The 10937-nt window shown below is 45.1% G+C and overlaps 1 protein-coding gene across 1 annotated transcript in view; it reads left to right on the plus strand.

The window, feature by feature from the left end:
* LOC308287880 (protein diaphanous homolog 3-like) overlaps positions 1-10937 on the plus strand; it is a gene marked incomplete at its 5' end in the record, with an annotated part of 315168 nt that overhangs the window by 153735 nt on the left and 150496 nt on the right. The window contains one exon of the mRNA XM_080729203.1: positions 10542-10574. Within this exon, the coding sequence (XP_080585329.1) occupies positions 10542-10574 (33 nt within the window). The remainder of the gene's footprint in view (positions 1-10541; positions 10575-10937) is intronic.

Raw genomic sequence — 10937 nt, forward strand, 5'->3', positions numbered from 1 at the left:
AATAGGTTACTGGTCACGTTGACTTCCTCTGAGCTCAGACTGACTGGGAGAGAGAGAGAGAGCTCTGGCAGAAACATCGTACGCTACTGGGTTGACCGTCCGCCTCGCCTCTCTGTTGTTGACTGTGGAGTTGAGTGTCGAGTCAGTATTGTGTATCCTCTCACATGTTGCTAACAGCACCCTCCTACTGTGTGTGTCAGGGACGTGCAGAGAATGTTAGAGAGGCAGGGGCTGACATTTCTAATAAGGGCCTTTTGGTGAAAATATTGAAAATAGCCAAGCTCACAACATTGTGAGCCTGGCGGTCGGCTATTTTCGGTACTTCATAACACACTAAACTAAGCATAAAAAAGGCAATACTGGAGATGTGGGGTGGATTTCTGGACGGTGAGGGCAATTCTTTCAACATAAGTTGCTGCATTCAAGTTCAAGAGAGTTTGGCCAAGGCAATTGTCTTGAATGCTGCCTTCTGGTATGGCATGGAAAGAGAGCATTTGCATTTCTTTAACCACAGTAAAAACTGCATTCATGGTCTGGAGAGGGCCCTTTTCTACAGACGGGTAAAAGGGTTGGGGCTCAAGCCCCCTTTGATGTCTATGTGTGCACGTGCCTGGTGTGTGTCAGTTGTTTCAGAGTGTATTCTGCTTCAGGCTGTGTGTGTGTGTGTGTGTGTGTGTGTGTGTGTGTGTGTGTGTGTGTGTGTGTGTGTGTGTGTGTGTGTGTGTGTGTGTGTGTGTGTGTGTGTGTGTGTGTGTGTGTGTGTGTGTGTGTGTGTGTGTGTGTTGCACGCGCGCACAACTTAGCCAAGCTCTGAAATATCCCTGCTACTGAAACTCCCTAATAACAGTGATTTAAACTTTACCTGCATGATTGCCCTGATTAGCTATTGGAAACAGCACACTGATTTAATTCCCCTGTTAAACTAGCACATTGTCTGTCCCTTTCCTTTACGCGCTGTGTGTGTGTGTGTGTGGGCTTGCAAAGCTATCTTTGTGGGGACATCATGTCCCCACAAAGATAGTACAATCCAGGGGAAAAAAACATGTGGGGACAAATTAATACGTCCCCACAAGGTCTTTAGGGGTTAGGTTAAGGGTTAGGGTTTAAATGAATGGAATGTCCCCACAAAGATAGTAGACTATGTGTAATGCCCCCACAAAGTAGCAATTGCAAACCTGTGTGTGTGTGTGTGTGTGTGTGTGTGTGTGTGTGTGTGTGTGTGTGTGTGTGTGTGTGTGTGTGTGTGTGTGTGTGTGTGTGTGTGTGTGTGTGTGTGTGTGTGTGTGTGTGTGTGTGTGTGTGTGTGTGTGTGTGTGTGTGTGTGTGTGTGTAAGAAAGAGAGAGAAGCACATGTTATCACAACAACCATAAATAATATGGGTTCATCAGGAGGAAAGTCAACCAGAGAGCTTGATATCTGTCCAAGATGGGAAAACATGGGTAAATATTGGAGAAGGGAGTTGGGCACTGGGGTTTACTTTCTCTCATCCTCTCCCCTCTGCAAACCTCCAAACCGTTACTTAATCACTTCCCTCCAATGATCGAGCCCCCCTCCCTCCCCCCTTTCAGTGGCTCATTCATGGTAGGGCTGTCACAATTATTACATAATTGTCTAATCGCAATTATTTGAAAATCACAATTATTTTTCATAATCATCATAATCGTTTCCATATTGAAAAATGTTCGTAAAAAATAGTGGAAATAGCAGATCTACAAGCTCACAACGCGTCGAATGCGACGCGTTTGTGAGCTTGTAGATCGGCTATGTTCACTATCGATGTTCTTTTTTAACTCGATGCGTACCAAGGCCACTTGAGGGCGCCAGAGTGCCAGAGTCACTCCCATAGACAAGCGCTGTAAAATACGGGGACCCACGTAGCAGTGACGTGCGTTTTCACGTTCGTGCGTGTCATGAAAATGACCCGGATGAAGATGGCTACAAGATAGCCATAGGCTAACACTCATTTAGAAGACCGATTTTCGGCGATTTAGCCGTAAATAAACCTTTTCCGCTTCCATAAGAACACAGTTCAGATCTGGGTTGGCTGAGGTGCAGACGGAGGAGACAAACATAAGACAAGCTAAATCAACAGCACAAGACCGACAAAAAATAAGAAATAAAATAAAAGAGACAAAGACAAACATAAGACAAGCAACAAAGCGTGAGACTGGGAGGATGACTTGAATGATGCAGATTTAAGCAAGCTGCATATTCTGCTTAAAGAAGAAACAAACAAAAAGCAACAGAGATCTTATATATGGGCATAAAATGGACGCAGATAAACAGATATCTCCATATATGGGCATATATGGGCATAACAAGGATGCAGAGTCACAAAGATCTCCATATACGGGCATAAAAGGGACACAGACAGACAGATACAGAGATCTCCATGTATGGGCATAAAATGGACGCAGATAGACAGATATCTCCATATATGGGCATATATGGGCATAAAATGGACCCAGAACTGTATCTGCAGAGATCTCCATATATGGAATAAAATGGACGCAGACAGACAGACAGATACAGATATCTCCATATATGGGCATAAATGGACACAGGCAAACAGATGGTCAAAACGGGTCCTATGACAAAAGGTATAATGGGATTTGCATTAAAGGGTGGGGCATTCATTCCCTATTTACATCGTTCCTGAGTAGGCCGGTCCCTGACTAGACGCTCGGCCGCCCGACAGACAGATACAGAGATCTCCATATATGTGCATAAAATGGACGCAGACAGACAGATATCTCCATATATGGGCATAAATGGACACCGGCAAACAGATGGTCAAAACCGGTCCTATGACAACAGGTATAATGGGGTTTGCATTAAAGGGCGGGGCATTCATTCCCTATTTACATTGTTCCCGAGTTGGCCAGGTTGCCGACTAGACGCTGGGCCGGCCGAGCTTCTAGTCTCTAGTAAAATGTCATAATCATGACAGCCCTAATTCATGGCATCATTTTGGTTTGTTTTCTATCGTTTTGACTTTTGGCATCCTGTTGGTTTGAGCGCCGCTGCACGTTCCTGAGTGTGTGTGCGTGTGTGTGTGCGTGCAATGCAGAGCAAGTGGTTCCGGTAAGACGTTTTCTCTGATTAGAAATGTGTCCTGATAAGATGTAGTGGTGTTGTGAAGGGGGCGGGGTGTTTGTCCTCAGTCTCTGGGGTGAGCTGAGGGGAGCGTTTGAGGTGCTACCAGCTTGTCTCAAAGGCCGCCTGTCCTGTACAGCATCAGTCACGCTCTCTCACAGCGCTTTTATTTCATCTGCCATTCCCTTTTAGTGTGCGACTGTGCAATCCAGTGATACTGCTGCCGTTTGGGATGCACTGCTAACTGTCTGGGAGCCGTATGTGTGAAGCTATATGGCTTATCCTGTCAAGTGCTTTTAACTGTAGCAGGGATTGTATAAAAACAACAAACAGCCAGCATTGTTATTGGAGTCACACCGGCAAAGAGCAGACTCTTTAAGAAACACTTATCGGTATATCCTCCTCTGACCACTAATTTCTCATTAACTGTCACAAGGAAACATTTAAATGATATAAGACAAAAATATATTGGGTAAGAAAAGCTCCATATCAGATTGTGGGCCAGCAATGTTTGGATTATCGCAGTTAACTACGAAAACCGTCACATCTTGTCCGTCCGTGAGTGAGTAACGCCTCAATGTCCATAGCTGCTGACCTGTTTTGACATCATATCATTGTGACATCACATTCCGTCCTTGTATGAGGAGGTAACGGCTGAAGCCTGCATGCAGGCCTGCAGGGCCTACTTCACCCAGGCCAACGACTTTACTGCCCCCTAGTGGTTTGGGGCTTTCCCCTGGTAGTAAAACTCTGTGGACTCCGACTTTGGGTCTCGGCCTCGGATGGCTAAGTGGCACACGTCGCAGACCACCTCCGGGGACCCCTGTAGGTATCGCAGAGCTCCAGGGACCACCTGGCGGTGCCGCGCCACCTCCCGTGTAGCCGAAAAAAAGACCCCACTAACGTGGTGGCTCACGGGCGATTCCTAGGGACCACCGCTCCGGCGGACCACCGGACCGACACAAATGTGGTGGCACCGCCTTTTGGAGGACCCCCGCCACTGCACCTCGCTTAAAAGGCTTTAGATCGGCCTCCGAGCGACCGGGAGAGCCTAGGACAACAGTGAAACTACTGGTGATGGGACTGGTGATGGAATTAGATCTACAAATGGATGAACTGTATGAAATAGAAACCAGAATATCTCAATACAGCACAAATATAGCAATTAGTATGATATCAAACATATAATTTTCCGAATGTCTGTCTGTCCGTCCGTCCGTCCGTCCGTCCGTCTGTCTGAGTGTCCGTCTGTAACAGTGTTTCTCCTCAGTGGCTGGAGCAATTGATCTGAAATCGCATCACCATTAGCATATGAACACACCTGACATAACTGTGAAGCCCGTTTGTGACTTTCACAAATCGTATGCTGTATATTAGCATTTTTCTGGTGTATCTACTATCTATTCTGCATCTAGCATGAGGCATATCTATTCTGCATCTAGCATGAGGCAACATGTTTAACCAGCTGTGTGTGTGTGTGTGTGTGTGTGTGTGTGTGTGTGTGTGTGTGTGTGTGTGTGTGTGTGTGTGTGTGTGTGTGTGTGTGTGTGTGTGTGTGTGTGTGTGTGTGTGTGTGTGTGTGTGTGTGTGTGTGTGGCGCGCACGCGCGCGGGGGGGTGGGGGGTTGTCTGGCCCTGTTACAGATGTTGTCCAAAAATCATGCAGATCGGTACACAGTATCTCTGTAGCCATTAAACGAAACGGGTATTTCTTACATTGATGCTCCTACATATTATCATGTAAGCACCAGTTAAAGTTACTTTCCATCCCTCATATACTGTGTGCACGAGTGCACACCCCATAACCCACACACTGCACATCATTTCAGAGCTCATATCTTTGAACGGGTAAGGGCTAGTAAGTATAATAAGAGAGGTTTGGTGTAGAGGGGAAAAAAGAGAGCACACTTACGTACAGAGTGAAAGGTCAAGTGTATTAAGTATTGACGTTCAAGTGGTTACATATCTGAAAACACAAATTGTCATGAATCCAAAATACACTGATGATTGTGCTGTCAAACGATGAAACTATATGGAATCTGGGGGTCCCTGCGTCATCGCTCTCTCAGCTAAGGGGTCCTTGGCCTGAAAACGTTGAAGACCCCTGCTCTAGGATGAGCTTTGTACAGTACAACCTTTGTTGTAAGTGTTGGTTAATTTGACCACAACAAAGACATTAGTTGTTACATAATTACACTTATCCTCCGCTTTATACTCTACTAGAAGCTCGGGCGGCCCAGCGTCTAGTCGGCGACCTGGCCAACTCGGAACAATGTAAATAGGGAATGAATGCCCCGCCCTTTAATGCAAACCCCATTATACCTGTTTTCATAGGACCCGTTTTGACCATCTGTCTGCCTGTGTCCATTTATGCCCATATATGGAGATATCTGTATCTGTCTGTCTGTCTGTCGGCGTCCATTTTATGTCCATATATGGAGATCACTGCAGTTATAGTTCTGGGTCCATTTTATGCCCATATATGGAGATATCTGTCTATCTGCGTCCATTTTATGCCCATATATGGAGTATCTGTCTGTGCCTCCAACTGTGTTGCAGACACAGTGCCGGTTCCCCCTTTAATGCAAACCTCATTATACCTGTTGTCATAGGACGCGTTTTGAACATCTGTTTGCCTGTGTCCATTTATGCCCATATATGGAGATATCTGTATCTGTCTGTCTGCGCCTTTTGTTGACTCATGTGGCGTACGTGATGTCAGAGCGTGATGTCACAATGAGTCAGAGCTTTCGCCGATTTCCTCCGGAACAGCCTGATGTCAACAATCAACCCCGCATAAGGAGATTCCGAACGTTTCGCGCCGGTTCGGGAAAACCGCGAGTCGGGTCGGGTCGAGACCCGGCACTGCACTCCGCGCCGCGGCGGGGAACGCGCGTGCCGAATCTGAAGCCGGTGGGACGAACGGTTCTCGAGATACGCGGATTACATACACGCAGACAGACACGCAGAGACTTCTCGCATTTATAGATAGATATAGCTTCTCCCCCATGTAGCTCTCCTACACTCTCCCCATCCTCCTACACTCTCCCCATCTCCTACACTCTCCCCATTCTCCTACACTCTCCCCATCTCCTACACTCTCCCCATTCTCCTACACTCTCCCCATTCTTTGCAACTTGTCGACATTCCTCACAGGCCTCCATTAAAAAGGCCTTGAACTTGAAAGAACTGAGACACAGCAGAGCCAGCTGGGCCTTTCATCTGGGACTGTTTTCCTAGTGTTCGTGTCAACGCCTACCTCCGTTCCTCTGCTGCCCTGTGACGGGGGAGACCTTTTCTCCCTTTCTGGAGCTTCTGATTTCAACCTGCTGACGGGAACTGCTTTGTGAAACTAATCTCTGTCTGTCTGCAAGTAATCTCTTGCTACCTGACTGTCTATCTCTCTCTCTCTCTCTCTCTCTCTCTCTCTCTCTCTCTCTCTCTCTCTCTCTCTCTCTCTCAGAAACTATTGGTGGCTCTAATGCGTTAGTTTTTTGTACATCCTATACAAGGATAGCTTTAGCAACTTTCACTTTTAAAACTGGGTGCATACATTTAGAGAGGAAAACACATTAAAACAGGTTTTCTTTAGGGTGGCCTTCATATTGGGGCAATGCCATGATTGGTCTCCACTCTCCAAAGCAGTAGATATACTCTAATGTACTGCAAGTATAGTGGCTCTACACTCGACCTACAAAAAAAAAAGAAAAAAAATCAAACCTCGGTTCGAAGTGAAGCAGTGAACTTTTATTCTATGTGTTCTAGAGTTATGAACTCTGTGATCTATACATTCTGAATGAATGAATGAATGTTTTTATCTGGAGGGCCGAAATGTGAAGCTTGACCAATCCTCAAAGTATCCAATCATCAGACCGGGACGGACACTACACACATATTCTGGACGTACGGGACAGATAAAACCTGTTCATTCTGGGCTGAAATGACCATATATGGACATGAGGTGACAGACATTTTGTTTTTGATAAAACCTGTTCATTCTGGACTGAAATTACCATATATGGACATGGGACACACATTTAGTTTTTGTTAAAATCTGTTCATTCTGGACTGAAATGACCATATATGGACATGGGACACACATTTTGTTTTTGATAAAACCTGTTCATTCTGGACTGAAATGACCATATATGGACATGGGACACACAAAGCCACTCCTTGGAAGCGGCTCTCACCGCTTAAAAAAAAAAAAACTACTATTGTCTTGCTGTCGCTGTGCTGTGACTGGTGATTTATTTATGTATTTTTTACATAGCTACTTACTCTATCTGTCGATGGAGTCTACTCTCCTCTCAGCAGTATCTCCTCATCTCCCCCACTTCCTGGGTGAATGATGGAGCAATGTGATAAGTACAACAGTCCATGCTCCTTCTGATTGATTAACCACTGATCTCTGACCCCACCCACCCAAACATTTGAATTGGCTGATGTATAATGAGTAGGCCCACTCCCGCATCAAATGGGATATATTTTAAGGCCAGGGAGAGTGTGGTCTGAACGTGGGGGCAGGCAATCTAATTAGCTGATTTAGCCGATAACACCTTGTGTAGCTCCGAGAGAGTTGGTGTGTCTGTGTGAGTAAGTGTTCAGTGTGATCACTATCTCTCTGCTAGCTCTCAGATAGAGATGGATGCACTCCGTGCAGTATTAAGTGAGGGTGATTCGTGGATTACGTGGCCTGGCCAAGCATGCTTATTTACACAGGGATAAGGTGTCTGTGTGCATGTGTGTGTAAGTGTGAAATAGATGAGTTTCTTTGAGGCTATAACTCATGATGAGTCGATCAATACTGCAACTTAGTACAGCGAGACCGAGCCCTTTTTGTTTAAAGCTCCCTCATATGTATCCAGTTACGCTTGTGTTGTCCAATTCTCAAGATACCAACTCGGCCAGATTTCCATCTCATTTTATTTTAACTCTGCAAATAAACACAGATTAAATTAGCTTAGTTTGGCATGTCAATCATGATTAGCGCTGCTTCTTTCCCTGTGTCTCCTCTGTCTTTTAATTTGATATGGTTGAGAGTTAAATTAGTGAACAAATTCACAGTAATAATAATAATAATACTCCCATTAAAATGTGTGAAATCTCTGCGTATGTGCCTGTGTGAGTGTACCTGTCCTTGTTGAGAACTGATGACTGATGACATAAGGGATCTGCATTCATGGGAATAAAAGGGACAAGGACAGACAAATAAAGAGATCTCCATATTTGGGCATACAGGGGACACAGGCAGACAGTACATGGCATGTACCAATTTCTGTGAGTTTTGGACTTTGAACATTTTGACTTTAGGTCCTACGGTTTAAGAGTTATATAGGCCAACAATGTAAAGTGCCCTGTTATAGCAGCACCATGAGGCAAATTTTAAATAATTTTGGGCAGGGGTTGTTCCATTTGGCCTACTGGGAGTGTGGGTGAAAAGCCTCACACCGATCAATCAAACGTGCCAGAGATTAGTTTTTTGTTTCCTTTTTTCTTGACAAAACCAAATGTTTTCATTCTAAACTAGAAGCAGTGCTCTTCCAAGCACAGGTCTCCACCAGGTGGGGTATTTTTGTTGTGGGTGAGCAAAACTGTGCATTGGGTGGTTTGGTCAAATGCAATCCAAGGGGAGTGGACAAGTTCGCTTCAGAGACAACTAGGGAATGCGCTTACAATGTTTGAAACTGATCGATGGAGTTATAGGTAAAACCACAAATCGGCCTGTTATAGTGCCACCATGAGGCTGCTTTCAAAAATTTGAAGTGGCATTTCTTCTTCGACCTAGTGGGAACGTGTGTGCGCGATTTCATGATAATTGACCAGTCGCTATGCCCCTCCTAAAGCCGTCCTTGTCCAATGCCAAGTTAGCAACAGGTTACTAACGCAGCAGACTTGGCAAGCTGCCATGGCGGCGCGCATCGGTGTCTGGCTGCTAGATAGAGATGGGATTTATGGTTCTTTGAAGTGAACCGCATCTCTGAGATCCGTTCCTTTCAAAGAGCCGTTCAAAAGACTGGCTCATTTTAGTTACTGGTTACTTTGTAGATTTTGATTATGATTGTAAATCACTTCCACCCATATAGGCCTATACATTTTGGCCATTGGATACATTTCTGGCATTTGAAAATAGGTGATCTACAAGCTCACAATGTGTCACGTTGCGATGCATTGTGAGCTTGTAGATCGGCTATTTGCAAATGATTTTTCTACATTTTACTCATTGGAAAACCTGTGAAACAGGACATTCTGCATAATGAGTACGTTCTAATATTACTTTAAGTACATTTTGAAACCAATACTATTTTACTTTTACTCTAGTACATTAATAACATTCCAAACTTGATTGCAGTATTGATATGTTTACTTAAGTAAAGACATGTAGTACTTTTCCCACCACTGTTCATTAGAAAGGAACGGCTCCCTGCTGTGAACCGAATCATATCGTTCATTTCAAAGAGTCGTTCAACAGACTCGATTCGTTCACGAACGTCCCACCCACTCGCTTCCGTGTCACAAACACTGAAACAAAAACAGAACGGATTGCACTGACCTACACAAACCCACGGGAATAATTTAGGAGCACTTCATGAGAAAATATAACTGGTAACACTTGTGTACTGTATGTTAATCTGACTTTAGTATAGGCTATTGTTTTCTTCCTGGACGTGCGTTAGTTTGTGGCAGGTTAGTCTGCAGCTGGGTGCTATTGCTGCACGCCGCCATGGCAGCTTGCCAAGGCACCCGCCTTAGTAACCTGTCGCTAAACGTGGCATTGGGCAAGCACGGGTTTAGGAGGGGCATAGCGACTGGTCAATTGCACTTTGCGTTTGGGATTTGAGGCATTTTGTTCAAAACGGCTCAATCCTACAAACTTTGGAAGCCAATCTTAGCCAATCAGGATGGAATATGAAAAATCGGACAGATCCGTGTCGATCACATGACTGTCGAGATACTGCCTACCGATTTGTAGGATTTTTGGACAAAATCTGTAAGAGTAGTGCACAGAAATGTGTCTTGCGAACATCGGCCACTAGGTGGCGCTAGAAAAGGCCCATTTGAAAAATTTAGGGCAGAGGTTCTAGATTGGCATCCAGGGAATGTGTGTGCTCACTTTGGCAGCGACCGGGCCAACGGCGACTGAGATTAGGTGCACACAAACTGCGAGGACGCACGGACGGACGGACGGACGCACGCACGGACGGACGGAGGGGAAAACATACTCTCCCTCAGCCTTCGGCTGGTGGAGACAAAAAGAATTTCTAATTCAGCGATTTAGCAGACTTCTTCTCCATGCACAGTAACATACGTTCTTGTTTGTATTCTACTTCTACTTAATTCTACTTCTTATGTCTGTGTCATTCATGTACCCGTTTCCACTGTCAAACCACTGTTTTCCATGTTTCTTCTTGTTTCTGTCCGTACCTCTTCTCACTCTCTCCAAGACTGTGAGGAGAGCGTTCCAGCTGAAGAGCCATGTAAGTCCAGGGATAGCTCTTGTGTGTAACAGTGGTTGGTGTTGGTGTGGTCTGTAGCTGTACACTGTCAAATCCATAGTGTTTATTTAACCCTGAGAGGGTACACGTGTTTAATGGGTACCCTGTAATTTACACTCTGAGTTAAATGAACACTGAAGACTTTAATGTGCTGTGTGTGTGTGTGTGTGTGTGTGTGTGTGTGTGTGTGTGTGTGTGTGTGTGTGTGTGTGTGTGTGTGTGTGTGTGTGTGTGTGTGTGTGTGTGTGTGTGTGTGTGTGTGTGTGTGTGTGTGTGTGTGTGTGTGTGTGTGTGCGCGTAGGGCTGTCACAATTATTACATAATCTTCTAATCGCAATTATTTAA

Source organism: Nannobrachium achirus (assembly GCF_963921795.1).
Source record: "Nannobrachium achirus genome assembly, chromosome: 7".
Classification (NCBI taxonomy): domain Eukaryota; kingdom Metazoa; phylum Chordata; class Actinopteri; order Myctophiformes; family Myctophidae; genus Nannobrachium; species Nannobrachium achirus.